The sequence below is a fragment of the Siphateles boraxobius genome, unplaced genomic scaffold (assembly GCF_051911475.1).
Source record: "Siphateles boraxobius isolate OS27281-9 unplaced genomic scaffold, OSU_SipBor_1 5, whole genome shotgun sequence".
Taxonomy (NCBI): domain Eukaryota; kingdom Metazoa; phylum Chordata; class Actinopteri; order Cypriniformes; family Leuciscidae; genus Siphateles; species Siphateles boraxobius.
Genome location: NW_027509141.1, coordinates 33,923,654 through 33,946,699, shown reverse-complemented (window position 1 = coordinate 33,946,699; position 23,046 = coordinate 33,923,654). Strand labels below are relative to the sequence as shown.

The window sequence follows — 23,046 nt, the reverse complement described above, 5'->3', positions numbered from 1 at the left end:
AATGAAATAACCAGCAATTAATGTTACACATTTTATTGTTGTGCATGTGCATGATAAACCAGTAATAAATTATAAAAAACATTAAACAATTATAAACAATCAAATAACATTTTTAGACATAGATAGATAGATAGATAGATAGATAGAGACAGACAGATAGATAGAGACAGACAGATAGATAGATAGATAGATAGATAGAGCCAGACAGACAGACAGACAGATAGATAGATAGATAGATAGATAGATAGATAGATAGATAGATAGATAGATAGATAGATAGATAGATAGATAGATAGAGCCAGACAGACAGACAGATAGATAGATAGATAGATAGATAGATAGATAGATAGATAGATAGATAGATAGAGACAGACAGATAGATAGAGACAGACAGATAGATAGATAGATAGATAGATAGATAGATAGATAGATAGATAGATAGATAGATAGATAGAGACAGACAGATAGATAGAGACAGACAGATAGATAGATAGATAGATAGATAGAGCCAGACAGACAGACAGACAGATAGATAGATAGATAGATAGATAGATAGATAGATAGATAGATAGATAGATAGATAGAGCCAGACAGACAGACAGATAGATAGATAGATAGATAGATAGATAGATAGATAGATAGATAGATAGATAGATAGATAGATAGATAGATAGATAGATCCAGATAGATAGATCCAGACAGACAGACAGACAGATAGATAGATAGATAGATAGATAGATAGATAGATAGATAGATAGATAGATAGATAGATAGATGTGCTTGTCCCTTTAAATAAGCCCAGTGGTCACACAAATGCATTGTGGGAAATGTCCTGAGCCAAGCCAATCACTGTTCTCCGTGCACTGTTTGAGTTTGACCGTTTACGCTTGTGGCGGAAGTTTAGAACCCATTATTTTTTATTTTAGCATATTTCACAGTCACACAACATGGTTTATTAAACTAGAATTTAGCTTCCAAGGAGGATTAATGTACCCGATGTTGTGTGTTTAATCTGTTCCACGTCTGATTCGCCTGCTGGATTTTCTTTTTAACTCGTTGCTATGGCGACGGAATGGCCGCGCTCGAGCAGATAGACGCTTTACGAAAGCAGAACAAAGATTTACTGAAGAAACTGACGAAACAATCCGAAAAACTCCACCAGCTGACTCTCTCATGGCCGGACGAGGAAGAACAAAGTCACCGCTCTGTGTACGAAGCGTTTACCGTCGGGATTGTCCCGCGTCGAGCGCCTTTAACGGAGAGAAACGGAGCGCGTGCGGCGCGAGCTTCACCTTCTTCACCAACAACAGTGAAAACCGTCATAATATCCGGTCAGAACATTAAACTTCTTATCCCGATTGATCAACGATGGTGTCTCTTAAGATGTGTGAGGTGTTGTTTATAACTTGTGGGCTCCGTTTAAAGTGTGCATGGGTAATGTTATCTGTAAATAGTAACGTTATATTTAAGTAACGTTAATTTGGTAATATTTGCTATTTACCATTAGTCTCTATAGACGTCATGTTCATGTCTATTTTTTTTATTATAAAGAAATCATAGTAAAGATTTCTTTTTTGAATAAATGCTGCTCTTTTTTAAAACTTTCTATTCATCAAAGAATCCTGAAAAAGTATCACAGGTTATATATATATATATATATATATATATATGTGTGTGTGTGTGTGTGTGTGTGTGTGTTATCATTGCTTATACAATGTCTTGTATCTTCAGATGAACAACTTTCTGAACATTTTGAATACCCCACACTGGACCAACATAAACCCAAACAGAAGCAAAGTTCAGAGGTGTCCACGTACAGCACACTACTGCAGGACACAGGCAACAGACGCTGGATGGGACAGAGCCGATCTGTGAGACTGATGCTGCCCAAATCTGCACCTCTCACAGCGGAGAGTCACCAGGTATGTGTACTTCAACATCAAGACTTTTTAAAAAGCAGACACACACAAAGCTGACAAGCATGGTCAGCTGATAAAAACCAGGTCATGCTAGATGGCGCCATGTAACCAGTGCACAGTAGAGAGGAAAAAGAGGTTACTCAATCTAATGGAGATCTGATGGTTTATACAATGATTTCTAAAGAAGTGAAAAAAGCACCTACAAAGGAAGAAATCCCCATCTGCTACATAGTGTTTTCATTTCAAGAGTACCAGATGTGTACTGTGTGTTTTTCCTTTCCTTTTCTTGGGACTGCAGAGAGAGACTGACAGCGCAACGACTGCTGGACTGGATACTGTTTCAGAGAGACATATACAGCCTTTACTGGGCTATGATTGGATAGCAGGTAAGTTATTTGAATAACGTTTAAAATAATTATTTTCAACTCAACAGTTTTCCGTGCAGGTGCTGTTTGGAAACCAGTAAAGGAAACCGTTTGGTTTGATTTGTTTGTAGGCCTCCTGGACGCCGAGAGCTCTCTTGCCGATCGCTCTCAGCAGTTCTTCAGCGAGCTCCGCAGCTTCCGTCAGGTCAACCGGGACGAGTGTGTCCACAACTTGTTATCAGGGTCGGTCCTGCAGATTGTGTCATTAGACAATGAAACCCTGATAAATAATGATTTATTGTATAATCCAATGAAGGTTAGATGTCTAAAACCACCTAACCATGCACTGTAACACACAGGCTTTTGTTGCATAATCCTGAGACATCTCAAGTCATCCATGTCAAAAATTGTTTTGATTATGCAAATGCAGTTTTTTTTCACAGGCTTCCATCTGTTGCTGATCTTGTGTCTTCCACACTTGATGACGAAGAGCCGCAGGCGCCTGAAGACACGCATCAGTGTAAGAGATCTGCTGATTTGTGTTTTTATAACATCGCTTTTGCACGTCATGAAGTTCACTAGAAAATTGAAGTCTTCGTTTTCATTTGGCCTTCGGTCCACAGGCACGTTCTGCTACAGAATAAACAGTCGACTGTTTGCGGTTCCGCTGGATGCACAGGCCGCCTGTCCGGTGTGCAAGATGCCCAAATCTGAACACCCTCATACTGAAACAGAGCCTGCTTTAATCAGGTGAACACAGCAAAGTGTTTATGCAGTTTCTTTTTAAACTTATTCATACGGTGCCGTTAAAAAGTTTGGGGTCAGTTTTTTTTTTAAAGCTGATACTTAATTCAACAAGGATGCATTAAACTGATCAAAAGTGACTACAGACATTTATAATGTCACAAAATAATTAAATATCAATTTTGATAATAATTGGAAATGTTTTTTGAGCACCAAGGATGATTTCTGAAGGATCATGTGACACTGAAGACTGGAGTAATGATGCTGAAAATTCAGCTTTGATCACAGGAAAAACTTAAATTTGAAAAGTTATTTAAATAAAAAAATAGTTATTTTAATTGGTAATAATATTTCTATTTCACATTATTACTGTTTTTACTGTATTTTGGATCAAATAAATGCAGCCTTGGTGAGCAGAAGAGACTTTTAAAAACATAAAGAAATCCTTCCTTCCTCAAACTTTTAAAACTGTAGTGTTTCATACAAAAATCTAAAATGGTTTAGAATAGTCAATAGTGGTTTAGTTAAATTGTTTTAAATGGTCAATGACAAATTAAGATGTCGGAAAATTATGAAAGAGAAAAATGCATGCCATTTTCTTTAGAAATATGTTTGGAAATAATGTTGTTTATACCGTTTCAAACAAAATGTTTTCTTTAGTGATTAAAATTGTAATGTTTTTTTTTCTTTTTTGAATAAATTGTTAAGAATGTGAAATGAATGTGCAGTTGGGTATAGACAATACAGCTCATAAAATTGCCGTTTCCAAGACTTGATTCGTATTACTCCGTGAATGAGTGACTGTTTGAGTATCAGTGTCTGACTGTCTCTCTGCGTTTGTTTCAGGGTCAGTATTCCTCGCTCAACTCTGCTGCCAGCTCACCAATACAAATCCCATCGCCGCTGCAGTTTTGATTCCTCTGACAGTCTGAGTTTGCCCTCGGTGAGTTTCATTTTGGGAAATCAGCATTAACTGATAAACATATGTACGGTAACGGTCAAAAATGTAGAAACTTTACAAAGAAAATGCTCAAGAAACATTTCTGATTATTTAATTCAATTTTCAATTCAAATTTATTTGTATAGCGCTTTTCACAATACACATTGTTTCAAAGCAGCTTTACAGAAAGTGCATTTCAGAAATGTACATAGAAAAATACAGTTAGTTAATCATGTATTAACTTAGGGCATAACATATCGCCGGCTTTGAGTCGTCTCTTCACAGGCGTCGAGTCGTCTCTTCACAGGCGTTGGGGCATCTAAAGTCTCCGTGAGAGGCTGGATACAAACTGGAGCTGACGAACGCTATTTACCTCGGGACTAGCGTCCTGAGATTACAGCAGAAAAGCAGATGGGAAATAATTAGCATAGCTGATGTTCATAATATTAATGCATTCGATCTGATTCAACAGTAGTATCAAAGGTTAAGCATTAAGTGAATGCTTGGTTAAAGAGATGCGTCTTTAATCTAGTTTTAAACTGGGACAGCGAGTCTGAGTCTCGAACAATATCAGGAAGGCTATTCCAGAGTTTAGGAGCTAAATGCGAGAACGCCCTCCCTCCTTTAGTGGACTTAGATATCCTAGGAATGACCAGAAGCCTCGAATTTAGTGATCTTAAAGAGCGCGATGGATTGTAGGGCGATAGAAGGTCCATTAAATACACAGGAGCTAAACCATTTAGGGCTTTATAGGTCAGTACTAGTACTTTGTAAATGATATGGAACTTAATAGGTAACCAGTGTAGAGATGATAAAATAGGTGTTATATGATCATATTTTCTTGATTTAGTAAGAACTCTATCGGCTGCATTTTGCACTAACTGTAGCTTGTTTATTGAGGATGCAGGACAACCAGCTAATAAAGCATTACAGTAATCTAGTCTCGATGTCATGAATGCATGAACTAACTTTTCTGCATCAGAAACAGATAGCATGTTACGTAGCTTAGCAATGTTTCTAAGGTGGAAAAAGTCTGTTCTTGTAACATATGAAATATGATTTTCGAAAGACAAGTTGCGGTCTAGTATAACACCCAGGTCTTTTACTGTAGTGGATAAAGTAACAGGACATCCTTCTAAATTAAAGTTGTATTGTACGAGGTTAAGATTATTATCAATGTGCTTAACATTGCGCTGCTTAACATCTTTGTGGAAATGGTCATACTTTTTTTCAGGATTCTTTGATGAATAGAAAGTTTATTTTATTTATAGATTTAGCATTTATTAAAGCATATCTTAAATAGAAATTTTTGTAACATTAGAATGTCTTTACTGTCACTTTTGATCAGTTATAAATGAATCCTTGATGAATAAAAGTATGCATATATATTTTTTAAATCTTACCACAAATGTTTGAATAGTATTATTGTTTCCACAAAAATGTGAAGCAGCAAAAACCTTTTTCAATATTGACAACAATAAGAAATGTTTCTTGAGAAGCAAATCATCATATTGAATGATTTCTGAAGGATCGTGTGACTGGAGTAATGACTCTGAATATCTTTGATCACAGGAGTAAATTAGATTTATAAATCTATTAAATTAGAAAACAATTCTCTTAATTAATAGTAATATTTCGAAATATTAATGTTTTCTACTGTGTTTTCGTTTAAATGAATGCAGCCTTGGTGAGCATAAAAGACTTGACAAAAAAAAGTTTCAAACCGTTTGACAGGTACCGTATATCAACCAAAGCTATTATATGGTTGATATTCGGCTTTTGAGATCATCGCCATTGGCTATTAATGTGCCTGTCAGCTTTATAAACGGATAATTCACATTTTTCAGTGTGATTATGAACATCTGCTAACTATTTATTCTTATGCAAATATGAATTTTACAGCACTGTTTGTCTGGGTGGTCCAATCCCACCCTGAACTCTGGCTCTCAGATGAGCAGTCTGGATCTGCGGGGCTCAATGGCAAAACATGCGGCCATGAGAGGCTCATCCTCATCCTGGCTTGACAGTAAACTGGTGAGACATTATAGGGGTGTCCTGGTGTTAAGCGACCATTGCAATACTACATATTTTTTGTTGTCAATTTGTTAATTATTAATGGCATTTCAATATCACTTCATATGAAAACAGTAGTGTCGATAATATGCATGTTATCTTACTGCTAATAATAATAATAATTCGATACATATATATATATTTATATATATATATATGGCTTTTCTGGGTACTCAAAGCGCTTCTCATGGAAGGGGGAATCTCCTCAACTATCACCAATTAATGTTAATATCTGTTTCATAATGCACCTGCTTTAATGGCTTCAACCGTTTTATATTCTTTTGGTGTCAGGGTGATTTCATGTTTAATGCGTCATGCAAATCAGATAATCTATTTCAGGTTTACTTTACAGTCAGTAAAGAGAGATCAAACAAAATGTAGTTTCTTGGAAAATCCTGAAAGAAAAAAAACATCTAATCTTCTTTACAAATCTGACACATTCCTTTGAAATGCCAACGACTGAAATGTTTGTGCAGAAACATGGTCACGTTCGTCTTGCAGTTGCATTGGAAATTTTGTGTCGAATCTGTAATGTTTGTTCCTTTCAATCGTCACATCTGCATATACATGTTAGTTTACAATAAACTCAGCCTGGAAGCAAGTTATTTCTAGATATAGAATATCTAGTGTATCTTGGATGATTTCTGTCAGCTCAGTATTTTTGTTAACTTTCAATCACTTATAATCATATTTTTAGGATTCATCCCTGCCCAATCCATCAAGACACCAGCATTCTGACCAGCTTCAAAACGTGTCTCGTCTGCCACGATATGCCTTTCAGCATTTAGACCCAAAAAGGCCAGAAGCCCACAGCCGCTCTTACGTACTTTACTGACGTCTCTGAAGAAGTTGCATTCAAAAAGGAGCAACGCATGAATGTGTCTGCGTCCAGTGGATTTCCTGGATTTACTGAAAAGAGTGCTTGTGAACAAGTTGCTTTTTTGTATGTGTAATAATGAAAAACCATGAATCATTTGTGTAAAGCACTTCTACCATGGTGATGTTCACTGGTTTTGTTCTAAATTTCAAATAAAGAAATGAAATGGAAAATCAAGTGTAACAGTAATTTCTGCTTTCATAGCATCATCTGGTGAGTTTTTTAATGTTCACTGAACCGTAGAACTTGAATGCAAGTGCTTAATGTGATCTTGTAGGCTATGCACAGGTTTTAAATACTCAAATGTGGTCAGTTATGCACATATTTTAAATCCACATTACTGAGTTACATTAATTCAGTTTATATTCACTAAATAAACTGCACATTTGGCAAAGGTAAATTTGTATTTAACTTATGTGTTTTAGCATCAATTGTATAAACATTTACTGTACGGTTATTGAGGTTGCACTTTATTTGACAGTTCATGCACTAATGTGTACTATAAGGTAACTACTTAAGGTTAGGTGCAGGGTTATATTTCCTAGTTATTGCAATTACTATAATAAGTAGCTATAGTATGTATATGGGAAACAGGACTGTAAAATAAAGTTCAGCCGTTATTGAATTAATCTTAATGCATGTGTACAGATAAGGTATGCACATAATAAAAAGCTTGCAAATAAAATGATACTAATAATGTGTATGCGGTCTTTCTATGTAGACAACACATGTCTCCTCCTCACTCATTGGTCTGGATCTTCCGACGCGCTCATATAAAGGCATTACACTGAATGACATTTACTACAGCGCTCAGAATCTGCATCTGCTGTTGATCATGACACCATCTACCTCTACAAGTAGCACTTTTATTCTGCTGTTTTATCTGGTGAGTTTGGCTTTTTCTAGTTTCGACTAGAGGTTTTTCAATAATATTAATTTATTACGTATGTTTTTTTTTTCAAAGGAACTTTTATTATTGTCGGTTTAGAATAAATCATAACTCTGTAGGATGTGTCTCAAGACTAAGTGAGCTTCAAAATAAGGGTTCCAATTAGCGCCACAATGTTACAATTTGATGTTGTTATTCAATTTAAACCGCGTTTTTAATTCTCTATTTCTCCACAAAACAAATTAAAACTTCAAAGCAACCATATACAGTCTAAATAGTTCCTGCTAAGATGAGGGATTGTTACAAAGAACCGATTGTTTAAAATAAAATGCCAGGCATCTCACTAGGTTTTGTGACACTGACAATTGGTCTTTAATGACATTTAATAATTAGTTAAAAGTTCTGCATGCAGCCTGTATCAGTTGACTGTTATTGAATATTCACACTAGGCTGAGATATATTGAAAGAGTTTCAACCAAGAGGCACTGAATGCAAAACGCATTTTCTCAGTTCCAGCACACTGACCCTTTGAGAGGCCTTTTAAACAAGTGCACTTCAGAATTTAGTCTTAAAAGAATTTCCAGTCATCTTAGTAAGAGGACAACAAAGCATTTAAATTACGGGTAATCTTCATCTGTACCTACTCATTTCTGCCCCAGATACAGAGGGAGAGCTTTGAATTGTAATAGTTCTACCACCATATGACTAAGAGAAAATAACCAATCTCTAAGAGGATATGATCTTTCAAAGCAGATCATTGAGGTGAACCCTATAGTGGACATTCAAATTGTTCTGGATTCCCGATGCAAAACCAACCCACCCACTCACAGCATGAATGAAACCGTGTCATATGGCTTGCTTTTAGTAACTTGTTTCCCTGTACATTTTGTGTGGTTTTCTGTAGTGACCAGGTCATGAAAGCAAACCTGATAAGAATTTTTCAGTGGGTGTTTTTTTGGGTTGAGAAATTTCCATTTTGTGAACTATCTCTTATCTGCCCCTTATCTCAGGCAGTTTGACAAAAAAACAAAAAACGATTACATGCATATGTGAATTTGTCAGTCCTCTGAGTGCCATGAAAACAACCAGATCCACAATCCCATCGATTGTCCTTCAATGGCATTTTCCCTAGAACTAGTGGCATTATTCCTAGAATTTCCCTGGACTGTACCTGTTTTCACTCTGCGGTAGGGTGACACAATACTGTAAAACACTCTTATTTAAAGCATCTGCAATTAAAACAGTAAAGGCTGTCAAGCAGGTTGGGAAACCTACAAAACAATCAGTTCTTGTCATCAAATGACTCTTCAAAACTGCACACCCTTCCTAGTAAATTTAATAAGTTCATGCACTTTTCTCTGCATCCTCTATTTAATGTGTCACACGCTCCTTAGAGTTAATTTGGGGTCAAACTTTACGTGATGTTACCTACCTGTTTTCTAACTGATTATGCAATCCTAAAACTACTCAGTCAAAAAAAATAAAAATAAAAAATAACTTCCGTTGGTTATAACAAATGTTTGAAGGTGTTTTTGAACCTTTACTTCCTTTCTAAAATACATTAAGGTTAAGTCAAGCTTCTTATCATTCACCATATCTGCAGGGCACACGTGTTGTTTTTTTTGCCTGATGCGATCGGAGGCTTGTTTGCTGTCATCACCTTGAGTACGACTGCACATTTACACTCAAGTTTAAACACTGTTGTAAGCCTAGTTTACTACATCTGGTTTAATGATCAACAGAATACAGAAAAACATTAAAGGCCAAAGAAAAATGCAGAAAGTAGAAGATTTAACCTGATATAAGTAGACAATATTTATGATTAACATATTCATGTGCAAATCAGTTTTATTTGTTTTTCTTTAACAGCTTTTTCCATGTATGCATGCCAGCTGTCCAACTACATGTCCCAATGGTAAGTTTATACCACTTCATCTTTACGTCTGTCATGTCTCAAACATACTGGCCTGAGGTGAATTAGATCAAATTTCTGAAGTACAGTCCACACTCTAAAAAAAATGCTGGGTTGTTTCAACCCTAATTTGAGTCAAATATGGACAAACCCAGCCGTTAGGTAATTTTTTCTTTTCTTTTTTTAACCCAACAGTTGTGTTCGTCCATATTTGACCCAAATTTGGGTTAAAACAACCCTGCATTTTTTAGAGTGTGCCTACAGTATTCTGTGTAACCATACAATACAATATGATCTCAGTCCATTACTCACTTATGAGATATCTTTAGATTATTATCTTGAAATAACTGATAGAAAAAACAAACAAATAAAGAGCGTGGGAAACAGGTCTTTTGAACGCTGATACTGACGTAAATTGCATTTAAACAGACATATCTTGTGTTTTTATCAGAAACAATGTTTTAATCTTAAAACAGCTTACACACTCTTAAAAATAGAGGTTTCTCAATGCAATGGAAGAACCATTTTGGGTTTGCCCAAAAGAACCTTTCAGAGAACAGTTCTTAAAAGAAAAATAATCTGAATAACCTTTTTACAATTACGCTATGGAAAAATAACTAACCTCAAAATAAGTACCACAAACCTCTGTAACCATTACCTATTATGTGTAATGTCTGAAGATAATGACACAGGCATTTAACATCCTTATAAGCATAAGCATGTCCCAATCTCCTTTTATAGTAAAAACAGTGGTTACTTGCTCATCAATTCCATTTAGCTTCATCTAATTTTGTACTGCACAAGTTTCATGCTATTAGTGGTTCAGGTTGAGGAGAAGAGATCTCTTACTTCAAGCGGCCACACTTTTTTGCCTGCCGGTACATGCACTTTCCTACTGTATGTACCAGAGTTATCTGAAAACTAACTCTTGAAGATGGACTCTCTCATCTTGGGCAGTAAAAAAAAAACACCTAGCAACTATTCCGAAACACCTTAGAAATCACGTTGAAACCAACTGGAACAGTCATAAGGTTTTGCAAAACGTGTTTCCTTGTGAAATTGAAAAATCTAGTGTCATGCTGCCAGTCAACATGTAAATGTAACAGATGGGTGGTTCAAAACAGTCAGTCTGTCCCTAACTGCCATTAGAAGACATCAACAGATCATCTTCTGTGTTTTTAGATTGACCAAAAGCTTGCACCCTCTGTCACAATAAAGCCTTGACTTATGTGAATTGACTATAGGGAGTTTACTCAGCCTTTAACTGAATGCTCTTCCCTCAAGTTTCAGAATGTCTGTATCTGTAATTTGTTTATGAGAGTGTGCTTTGAAACTTGCTGCCAGTCACTTCAAAACTCTTGTAATCATGCTGCATAATTGCTTTTACTCCTGCACATCCAGCAGAGCGGTGTCACATGGAGATTACTCTTGATCTCTGTGTTCTGTTTCTCATGTAGGTTTTAACAAACCCGACTGTGAGTGCAACAGTAATTGTTACCGGAAATCCAGACAGGGAATCCTGACATGTCAATTCTGCACTCAAAAGTGTTCTGGTTAGTGATTGTTCATGACATTTCCCAGCATTTAAATGAAAGGGTAAATAAAACTCTGGATTATGTCATCCTTTATTTACTTGCTTCATCCTCATTCCTGGACCTGACTCATCAGTGCTCATTATTACATAGAAAAAGTTCAATGTAGCCTATTTACCTTTCAGCAATGTGTAATAACTTCCTCTGCCTCTGAAACAACATTTTATTATGGATGATGTCAAGGTTGTTAAGGAAGTTTTCGAGAGGGGAATAGTTTCGCCATTCAATTCAATTCCACTGGATAAAATCAAGTTACATTCTATTTTTTCTTGTTTCCTAACCCTTCTCAGGAAAGTGTTGAATTAACACTTGTTGTAAACATTGATGAATCATGCACAGGACTGGGAATGTGAAATAAAAAAGTAAATGTTGACTTTAACCTTAGTGTCCATTCACACAGAACGCGTTTTTTGCCACAAAATGAACAGACGTCTTTTGCACGTAACAAGCCTTAATAATGCCGTGCTTGAGTTAAAATAAGTTCAACAACACATCTCGAGATAGCGTTTTTATCCATTTCACTGCTAATGGATAATTGCGACCAAAGTCGACCAAAGTCGTCCGTCTATGATGCATGTTTACATAGAAAAACAACAGAAAACCAGCTCAGTAGAATGCAAATCTGTGTGAATTGTCCCAAACCTGGGTTTAAGCTTAATGTGAAAAGTAGAAAGAAAAAAAATATATAAGATCTCTTTATGTTTTAGTACAATTATGGTCATTGACGGCTCTGTATGTCTTTTGTACATTTTGGATGGAAACAGAGGATAAAAATCAGATGGAAGTTACTCCATGCACTCAGGAAAGCAATCGGGAGTGCTTCTGCAAACCAGGGTTTTACTGTAAGGAAGGCAACAATTATGTCACATACTGCCATAAACCATGTGTTCCCTGTAAGACGGGCACATTCTCCAGCGAACCCTCTCTGGACCCAGCCTGCAAGCCTCATAAAGAGTGAGTTACATTCATACATATTAGAACATTCATGGCCCACTATGGGTCTGATACTGTTTTTTTTAGGTTGCCACAATACCTTTAAAAACTATTTATAAATTATCATTAATGCATGCAAGTCCCTCAGGCTTGTAGTCAATCCAAATAGGGGATAACTTGGTGATGGGCTGTTTTGGCCTTCATTAAACTAGCAACAGTATTTTATGGGACTGAAATACTCAAACTGTTTAATAGGCATGCTTTTTGTAAATGTGTGATTTACACAATTTTATTGGCAATAATCAGCTAGTCCTTCATATAACAATTCAGCATTCAAAATTGAAAGAGAATGAAAACAGCATAAATTCATTCTAACAGTAAGATAAAGAGTCAGCTAGTTTCACTCTCTTTCATTTTTCTATCTACCTCTATCTCTGTTTTTTTTCTCACTCACTTTCTCTATCTCTCACACATTTTATATCTTGGCTTCTGTTTGCCACTTATTTTTACAATGCAACTTCAGCATTCGGTCTGTTATACTACAGTATATGGTTTATTGTAACTGTAAAGTACCACATCAGAGACTTTATACCATTCTCATCACAGATCTGTGTATGAGAATCAACACACTGTCCCTGTGAAGTGTACAGACAGCTGTAAATGGTTAAATATATGCAAGGACGATAAGACCAATCACAATTCAGAATGCAAATTACAGCGATATAAGCTCTGATGGTTACATTTAGAATTCTGAACATTCTATCTGGGAAGGTTAAGGTTATCAAAAGCACACATAATATTGAGTTATTTGCATGTTATCTACTAGATATCTGAGGAATGTTAAACCAGTGCTGTCTTTTAAACACAATATTAAATCAACATGAAAAGGCAGAGCTGCTATTGTCTCAAGCATTCTCTCGGTGCCCTTTTCTACAGTTGTGCTCAGTTGGGAATGATAACGCTCAAAGAGGGCACAGCGACACAGGACAGAGAGTGTGCGTATGCCACAACAAAGATGGCAGCATCACCTACATCCTCCATTATCATTACTACCATCTCTTCTGAAAGAACTCCCAAGCCAAGGAAAGGTACTGTTGGGATGTGTTGTTTATACAATCATATCTTTATGGAATGGATTGTATAAAATAGCCTATTTAATCTTACTGTGAAAAAAAATAGTAACCCTCAGGAGCTTGGGCACAGATGGCACATCAAGACAGGGCAGAGAGGGCGTGAATGCCACAACAAAGATGGCAGCATCACCTACCTCCTCCTTTATCATTTCTACCATCTCTTCTGAAACAACTTCCACGCCAAGGAAAGGTACTGTTGGGATGTGTTGTTTATACAATCATATCTTTGTGTAATGGAATGTATAAAATATTTAATCTTACTGTGGAAAAAATAGTAACCCTCAGGAGCTTGGGCACAGATGGCACATCAAGACAGGGCAGAGAGGGTGTGAATGCCACAACAAAGATGGCAGCATCACCTACCTCCTCCATTATCATTACCACCTTCTCTTCCAGTACAACTCCCACCCCAAGGAGAGGTACTTTTGGGATGTGTTGATTGTATATACAGTGATGTCTTTTTGGAATGTAATGTGTAAAATATTTGAATCTTAATGTGAATATTTTTTTTTAACCAATGAAAGTCAGAATTGCGAGATATAAACTTGCAATTCTGAGGAAAAAAGTCACAATTGCTAGACAAGTACAAGTTTATTTTTTTGTGTGGCGGAAACAAGCTAATAACCAGATTCTGTAAAGAATATAGCAGAGTCATATCACCTAAAATTTAAAATGAATCAATTTTGCATAAAGAAAATGAAGCCTACTTTAGGACCAAGTTTTTTGTAGCATTATTTTCACGAAATGTATGAATGTATTACCCTAATGCAGAAACCCCCTCCAAATTAAAGTTTTTTTTTTTTTAATAATATGGTAGTATTTTTGTGCTCATTTAATTAATAAATAAAATCATTGTATCACAGTAATGATAATCACCATAATCATGGACTCGAAAATAAAAAATCTTTATTGTAATGACAATTTGTGGGCAAAGTGTGCTTAACCCTGATCAAAATAAATAAAAAAATAATAATTTTGTTTCTTCCGTTTAGGATGACTAAAGTCAGTTCAGTGTTGACTCAGTTCCGTTTTAAAGATCAGTTATTAAATTAGTTCATTTTATCTATAAAGCTGTTCTGCAAAAAAAAAAAAAAATGTTCAGTTCAGTTCTCATCCAATAGTGTTAGTGCAATCAAATCATTAATATTGTTGAATATAATACAGGTACATAGGATTGTTGAGTGAAATAACATTGTGTTACTCTTTGTCATCAGCAGGGGGCAATCTACTACTAATAGACAGCAAAGAAAGCCAGTCCAGTTGGCTGCTGCTGTTAATCTTCGTGTTGATGCTCTTGTTCATGGCTGGTTTTTGTATGCTGATGAAAGGCAAGGCGCTGAAAACCCTTTCAAAATGCTTCGGTATGATATAAAGACTATAATGCATTGGATCTTATGAATACTTAAGCAAGCAACAGGCTACAAGCAAGCAACAGGCTACAAAACAATACAAATAACACAACCCTGCAATGATACGGTGTTCGTCAGCAGTAATTGTTTTTGTAATTTGTAATTTTAAAAAAATTAAAAAATTAAATCGAAACACAAGAAACTCCTTTTGAACCACAGCATTCTATTGTCATGTCTGAAGTGCTGTGTAGCGTCTATAAGAGGCCTGGAATGCACCCAGATAACTTTTTACAGTAAAGCCAATTGCACTGTGTCTCACGTGCTTTAATTCCCATAAGGTCACACTCAACATATATATTCATAGTGTTTCAGAATGACATGCATTCAACACATCCGTGGCAACCTGAGAAACCACAGAACGCCTGTATGCACGAAACATACACACCGCGCACCTACACGAGCTCTGTCTGACACACACAGCGTATTTACTTATTTCTTGTTTTCATTTTAGGTTTAATAAATGGAAAGCATGTAAGTACTTTTTGAGATCGCATATCACAATAAATTAAATTAACTTGATTTTCTTCATATAACTAAAGTGTTAAAGAGGACCTATTATGCACTTTTACAAAGTTTTGGGCTCTACTAGAATAGTTTATGCTTGAATGTTCAAAAAACACATAACTTTTTCCCATATTTGATAGTGTTGTAGCTCTTCTCATAAAGGTGAAAATTACCCTATAATTTTGTTTTATGGTCACTGTAGGAAGAACAGCAGCACTGGAAACAGAAACCAGGTGACCACCAAATTTTGTCCAATTCCCAATCCTGCACCTCAACAGATCACAACACGGAGGCTGAGATACCGCTTGGCAGTGATGTCAGAAAGGTCAAAGTTCAGAGTATGGGGATGGCACCCCAATCTAGTGTCACAGTGAAGCACAATGGGAAGGCTGAGAACGTCAGCAATACTGTAGGTGAGTCCTGGAAGCCTTCCCTGAGCTTTGAGCCATTTCTGAACTTTGTTGAATTTGCCTTCGCATTGCATTTGAACTTATTGTACAGCATCTTTGTAAATCATTTAAAGGAATACTGTCATGATTAAACAAAGAAGTAGATCATAGGAAGAAGCTCTAAAAATGTTCAGTCTCTTGCTCATTTAGATCTGGAATGTAGTGCATATGTCATGTGGACACTGCAAAAAACGAAACAAAACAAAACATCTTCTCTACAAACCTGAAATTTATTGTTGGCTCCTTGACAAATTGCTTTGTTCCTCTCTTGTAATTCGCTTTGGATAAAAGCATCTTCTAAATGCGTAAATGTAAATGAGATGAATTAAGTCTTTTATTGAGTTTTGTTTTCTGATAAATGTATAAAAATTAAGTGATTGTATTTGTATTAGATTTGTCAAATTGATTAATCACATCTAACATAAACGTTTGTTTAAATAAGATATGTGTGTACATTATATATATATATATATATATATATATATATATATATATATATATATATATATAACTGTGCACTGTTATATATATATATATATATATATATATATATAATACACACATACACACACACACACACACACACACACACACACACACACACACACACACACACACACACACACACACACACACACACACACACACACACACATATCATATATATATGTAGGCAAAAGAGCATCTTCTTTTGTGATTCTCAAATGATGATACAGGGATCATCATGATGAGGAAATGATGACAACTCATTTTTGAGGAAGTTCTTACAAGCCAGAAACTGTTGCAATAATTTCCATTGAGTATTTTTTTATTTTTTTTATTTAGAACCGGCGTGTCACTTAAGCCTGTTGGAGCTTAAATGTTTTAGACTGGCTATGTGATGGAAATGTGTAATTAACCTGTCATTTAACCTTTAGGGCAGAAACACTTGCAGTTTCCTTGCACTTTAGTCCACTATTGTCTAAATTCCATTTTCACTTCCTGTTATGTTGGGGCTTTTTTCTTTTACAACTTTTTTGTTTGTTTTGGATTTCCTTTTAGCTTTTTCCTGCTCCTGTTGGAGGTGATATAAAACAGTTTGGTTCCTCTCTGTCTACCTAGACAGAGACCATAACATGTCCTTTTACAAAATCTTGATTTAGTTTTCAGGATCTGCTGCTTGAATGTTCAAAAAACACCCTATTTAGTCAAATATTTAATATTGTTGCAGCATCACTCTTCCCAGTCTGTCAGTCTGGTGTGTTTCTCATAGCCATACATGCATACATACATACGTATTTATTATTTTGGCTACAAAAAGGTATGGGCAGTATAAGTTTGATGCATTTTTTGCATCGAGAGGGTATAAATAAGACCTGTTTTGATTTTTAGTATAAAAGTTGTTGACTTCATCATCATTTGTCTATTTTAGGGTCCATCTACATCTACTCTCCTGGAACAGTGATTTTAGGCACCAACTCAGGCGATAAAAAGGAAGAGGCAGGAGTTTGCGAAGAAGTCACTCCCCTTATCAGCGCACCACAGCAAGAGTCAAATCCAGACTCACAGGAGGTCAGAATAACAATGAGTGCACAGGAGAAGGCCGAGGAGGAACCGATTTTGAGTTTTCCTGTGCCAGCAACTGGAAAGTGAGAACTTGAACATGTGGTTTCTTGCATGAACTACTGAATAGGCTTCAACAAGGTTCCAAGTTGAATCACAAGGCTGAAAATCACAAGTGGCCAGGTGTAATATTCCTGGTAGATCGTGGCACAATATTAAATGCTAAGGTCATGGTTCCCTTTCGAGAACGGTCACTTCGTGTTGCATTTAGCTAGACGCTATGGGAAAACTCCTTTTCTCGAGAATATTGAAGCCTTTATTTTAAAACGCAGTGCAGCTGCACAGCGAGAATAGAGCAGAGCGTCTAGCTTGCCATTGGCTGTGCTGCAGCAACTGCACATTCTATGGCGAGTCCACGGAGACACGCAAACCAATCAGGGTGCTTCACGCCAGAGTGCGTCAGAGCCCGCCAGAAGGGGCCGGGCTTATGACTATATAAGCCTGGCCAGCTCGCCATGGAGTCAGATTTAATCTCCTTCAACGAAACTTCACATCATTGACTTCTCCATAGATCTTGTCGTCGAAGTGCACCTTGCAGCGGAACGAGCGAACTGCCAGCTAAGCAGAGTCTGAGGACCGGCACCGCCTCCCTGAATTTGCCGTTAACCTGCACCTATCCGGCGAGAGAAGCCATATCCTTTATATAAAAGCTTTCAGCTTGCTCGCCGTCGCGACACCTGATCTAAAAGAGCAATTTCTGAGAGCGTTGTTGCAAATGCAAATGCCTCTCATCGACTGTACCACATGACTCTCTGCTCGACGGAGACCGTCACAGCGAGTGCGTAATCTGCCTGGACCTCGCCCACGCAAGAGCTGCACTCAACCACAGCGGGTACCTACACTGTGACAGCCTTCCCATCACTCCCCTGTGTTGTTCTCGCAAATGGATCTCTGCCCCTCATCTCAAGCAAATGATATCATCTCGTTCGGGGCCTCAGGAAGAAGGCGACGACAGCCTTTCGCCCGCTGCGCCTGAGGGAGGGAATGGCCAAGCTCGACACCAGACCTTGCTCTTCAGTCCCAGGCCAGCTGTGACGGAGCCAGAGTGAGTGTCGACGGCGAACTAATCTGCGTCCTCACAAAGGCCATCAGCGACCTCGGCATCGACTAGTCCCTGCCTGAGGAGCCTGGTGTGAGCCGGCTCAATGGGTGCTTCATGCAAGGGTGCCAGCAGGCCCCCCACCAGAGGGTCATAAAGAACTAACAAAATCATGGCGCGCCCCGTATTCAGTGCGCATGAAATCTTCTACCTCTGCCACGCTCTCGATCATCGACGGCGCTGAGTAGAAGATGTATGACAGAATGCCACTCCTAAAAGAGGCCATGGCCGTGCATCTATGCCCGCCCACCTCTAACGGATGGAAAACTAAAGCTGTCCACTCATCCAAGCCGTGCTGCACCACTAAAGCTCTCGCTGGTCGCGCCTATGCCGCCGCTGGCCAAGCTGTATCGCCCCTGAACACCATGGCCGTTCTAAAGGTATATCAGGCCAGACTCCTCCATGCTATGGATGAGACTGGACCAGTTCCAGAGGCATTTAGGGATCTGCGCAGCGCTACGGATTTAATCCTTCGAGCCACTAAGTCAACCCACCGGGCTATCGGGAGGGGGATGGCTATTATTGTGTTAGAGCACCATTTTCAGGGCCCCCGACCCAAGATTGTGTTGGACCCTGTGCCTTGGGCTCCCTCCTAGCGGGGGGTAAAAGAGAGGATTTGAGTCCCGCTGCAGCCGGATCCCCCTCAAAGAGAGCTCGTGCACATCTCACAGTTCCCACTTGGCTTCAGGTGACTGTAGATGCTCTTACTGCAGTAAATGGGCCCATCATCAAGAATGCACCCCTGCAAACAAACGCCTTTTTTACAGTGAACCAAAAAAAGCACAAAAAGTGCTATCCCCCCATTCTGTTTATCCCACCCTTAAGATCGCCCCGTGGGCCTGCTGTAAAGCGTGCTCCACTACAGGCGAACGTCGTAGCAACGGCAGCTCGTTCAGAGAGAATAAAGAGTGTTTTCATAATTGTACAGTTCAGGCGGCCCGAAATGTTCAAACATCAGTCACCTGGCCCGTTACAAAGCATATGCCACTGATAACAGACACTGGCGCCCTAACAGAATGCTTAGCTTACGATAAGTATACTCCATTATAAGGGCCCGGGGTTCCCTGGCTCAGGGGAGTTCCTAGCTTCTATCCTAGTGCCTCTTGTGCATATGTTCAGAGCAATAATATAGGGTGAAATAATGGTGATAGCATGGCGTTTTGCAATGGGTTCCCATAGCGTCTAGCCAGACGTAACACAACGTGACCGTTCTCGAATGGGGAACGTATCGGTTACTAACGTAACCTTGGTTCCCTGAGAATAGGGAACGAGTGTTGCCTACCCTGCCATGCTACCACATCCGTCGAGTGTTTGCTTCAGTCGATTTAACCTGACTCCATGGTGACCTGGCCAGGCTAATATAGTAATAAGCCACGCCACTTCTGGCGGCCTCTAACACGCTGTGGCGCGAAGCGCCCTGATTTGTTCGCGCATCTCAGCCGCCTCGCCATAGGATGTGCAGTTGCTGCAGCACAGCCAATGGCAAGCTAGACGCTCTGCTCTAAATAAAGGCTTCAATTTTCTCGAGAAAAGGAGTTTTCCCATAGCGTCTAACTAGACGCAACACTCGTTCCCTATTCTCAGTTAACCGAGGTAACGTTAGTAACCGATACGTTTCGCTTCCCGAGAAACACGCATGCTGACATAATGTATTGGTTAGGCTACCCTGAATGAACTGACAGTCGAATACAGAATGCGCGAAAGTTCCAGATGTAGAGCGCCAAGTTACGAGTTTTGCCTTTTTGCACATCAAGAAGATTAAAGGGATACTTCTGCTCTGGGAAGATGAATGTGTATTTAATAGTGGTCATTTATATAGTAGAAATGTGAAATTATTTTTTGAAATTGAAGCATTCTAGACTGATAAAAGGCAGAAAATGTATTTTTTACTCATGTGGCTGAAAGACAACAACTCCCAGAATGCACTTACTTTGCTGCCCTTACGAGGCCAGGCCACTCCCTAAACACGCCTACCAGTTACAGGCGGCAGTATCCGAAAAATTTCTCCGCACATTCTCTAGGCTAATACAATAAATACTCTAGTAACAGTAAAGGTTTATACAAAGAACCACAACCAATGTGAGTTATTGCCCTTCAGGAGCTGGATATCTCCGTCTGATATCCTGGACAACACAGGTGGGCAAAACGAGACGATAGCCTTTACTATGTCTCTCGCCTTGCAGGACCCATTCCATAAAGTGACGGTAGGCTGCTAGGTGTCGGCGATATTGTCTACAAAACAGTAACGTTAAGCACAATAGGACTCTCTATCTGTTTCCATAGGCGAGAGGACTGACACCACCAGTCCGCCCCAGCTCGAGTCTGGCCGGGCTCGAGTCAGGTCTTGCTCCCCTGCTGCAGCAGCTGCTCCGGCCGCCTTTTGTTCCTCCATCTCCCGCAACTGTTCGTCGCTGTATTGTGGCTCGTACAGCTAGCCGCGAGCATCAGATTCGCGCAACAGATCTTCGAAATCCCCTTCTGCCATTTCAACTTCAAAACTACCTTCCGCCATCGTGATTAGACTACTATAATCTTTCTACACAGAAAGTTTCTACAAACTTTCTACACAGAGCAAGAGCCTGTTAGCTTAGCTTCTACAGAAAGATGGCTGACACTATGGCTGCGTCCCAATTCGCCTACTTATACTACGACCTAAAAGTATGTACTCTTTTTGTGAAGAAAAAGTACATACTTTTGAGTGTGTAGCAAAAGATTAGGCAAGCTTTGGGACATACTACTTCGTCATCTTTAACAGACAGCTCTGTCGCGTGCGTCCAGCAACTGTAAACTGCCCTGTCAATCATCTTGTCAAAGTTAAAATCCTCCATTCAATCTAATTTAATTTCCTACCTTTTCGGAGAGAAATGTTGTGGCACCTTGGTCTGCAGCCGTGGGTCATTAATGCGGTGACTCTCCTCATGTGTTTGCAATTTGAATGTAATGATCCATTTAAAAGTTAATGGCTAAACGTATCTTTACAAAAGTTCACAATGCTGCTGCAGATGCAAAATAATGTAGACAACATTGAATAAATAATTTTTCGTCATGTTAGATACTGATAATTACCCACTCAAACCCTTTTATCTAAACCTTTCTACATAACCACCGGACTCGCGCGTCCTCCATGTCTGTAGTTTTTTAACACCTTTCACTCGTGTTTGTTGTTGTAATCGAATCCTCGTCCAACGCGCGATGGGTTGTGGGCAATATCAGCAGTTAGAGTGCGCATCGATCTGCACTTCGGATTCTGACCGGAAAAAGTAGACCATCCGGGTATCTTTGGAACACTCATTTCAACATACTACGATTTGGGACGTACTAATTCTAATTTCGAATACTATTTAGGACGGATAGTATGCGAATCGGGACGCAGCATATCTTTACTTTCTGTGAGTGAGATCCCGCCCCATATGAGCGTGGTAAAAACATGCGGAACTAGCTACTAGTACTGGCTGTAGTTTTAAGCCTCTGGCCCAAAAATCCTCCGATGACGCAAAATGATGATTTTGCGTCATCAAAAAGCACGGTAATTCGAAAATACTATTGGTTTTCTACTGATACAAAGCTTAATGCTAAATCCTGAAGTATCTCTTTAAAGGCCGTTCACACCAAGGACTATAACTAGAAAGATAACGATAAAGATATAGTTCTAAAAATCGTTCTCAAAATAACAGTATAGCAGAGTTCACACCAAAGCAATAACGATAACAGCAGAGAAACGATATTGTTGGAATCACTTTCAGAACGATTTTATCCAGCTAATGAACGATAAAAACATTGGCAGCCAATCAGAATCCATCCTGCTGTAATGAGCTTGAGCATTTAAAGTGACAGACAAGCATTAACCGATGATGTGGATGCTAATATTATCTGTATAGTTATCGTTGTTGGTGTGAATGGGCCTTTACGCCTAATTTACGTGTCAATTTTTTTCGAAATGCACATCTGAATTGAAAAAAATTCAAAAATTTCTGTTATTTTTTTTATTTATTTTTTATGTACTTTTCCTCTTAGAGACACTGTATGACGAATGTGAGCACAGGAGGTACAGACAGGGTGAGAAAAACGCCCACGAAAGTGTTTTGAGTTTTCACAACGTATATCCTACAAGACTGCAATAAAACTAAAAAAGGAGATGATGTGCATGCATGTGCATGAATTGTTTTGTTGTTTAAGTGAGTGGTCGAGAACCAAGAGACTTCATCTGTCTGTTTCTAAACAGGGTTTTGTTCTACCACGTAGGTGTTTAATATGCATGTCTAAAAAAACCCGACCTCACCTCTGGAAAGAAGGTGTCTGTAGGAGGTCAGGGCAGACTGCGTTTAACCTGCAACCTTTAAATGACAACTTTAAAAACTGCAATAGAGTGCCTTCAGAAGACGCTTCATACACCTCACATCCTTCATTTACTTTTGCTTGTGTGTCAGCTTTATTTATTTTGATTTGTTTTGCTATTTGTTATGTTTGTTTTTGGCAGTGTGCATGGAGGTTTTGTAATTTAATGTGTTCTGATGCTTTACAAAGAAAATAAAGTCTATGTCTTTATTTACTCTATAGACTGGAATTTTTTTTCATGTGTAGGCCTATTCAAAACTCATCAAGCTGC

General features: G+C 38.4%; 2 protein-coding genes across 3 annotated transcripts; both read left to right on the top strand.

Moving 5' to 3' along the window:
• Positions 1 to 848: 848 nt before the first annotated feature.
• Positions 849 to 7,091, top strand: miip (migration and invasion inhibitory protein). Its single transcript, XM_077204122.1, has 9 exons — positions 849 to 1,331; positions 1,732 to 1,922; positions 2,218 to 2,305; positions 2,416 to 2,527; positions 2,728 to 2,804; positions 2,908 to 3,034; positions 3,875 to 3,971; positions 5,871 to 6,002; positions 6,739 to 7,091. Exons 1-9 carry the CDS (start codon positions 1,073 to 1,075, stop codon positions 6,874 to 6,876), a joined length of 1,221 nt encoding a protein of 406 aa, XP_077060237.1. The 5' UTR covers positions 849 to 1,072; the 3' UTR covers positions 6,877 to 7,091.
• Positions 7,092 to 7,719: 628 nt separating this feature from the next.
• LOC143711932 (uncharacterized) lies at positions 7,720 to 22,992 on the top strand. Of its 2 annotated transcripts, none has more exons than XM_077204121.1 (11): positions 7,720 to 7,804; positions 9,677 to 9,722; positions 11,177 to 11,272; positions 12,076 to 12,265; positions 13,181 to 13,332; positions 13,424 to 13,567; positions 13,653 to 13,796; positions 14,595 to 14,738; positions 15,238 to 15,257; positions 15,493 to 15,703; positions 17,151 to 22,992. In XM_077204121.1, the coding sequence occupies exons 1-11, from the start codon at positions 7,754 to 7,756 to the stop codon at positions 17,369 to 17,371; spliced, it is 1,419 nt and encodes a 472-aa protein (XP_077060236.1). In that variant the 5' UTR covers positions 7,720 to 7,753; the 3' UTR covers positions 17,372 to 22,992. The 2 variants fall into 2 exon arrangements, with proteins under 2 accessions (XP_077060236.1, XP_077060235.1); XM_077204120.1 differs by having other exon boundaries at positions 14,592 to 14,738.
• The last annotated feature ends 54 nt before the right edge of the window (positions 22,993 to 23,046 follow it).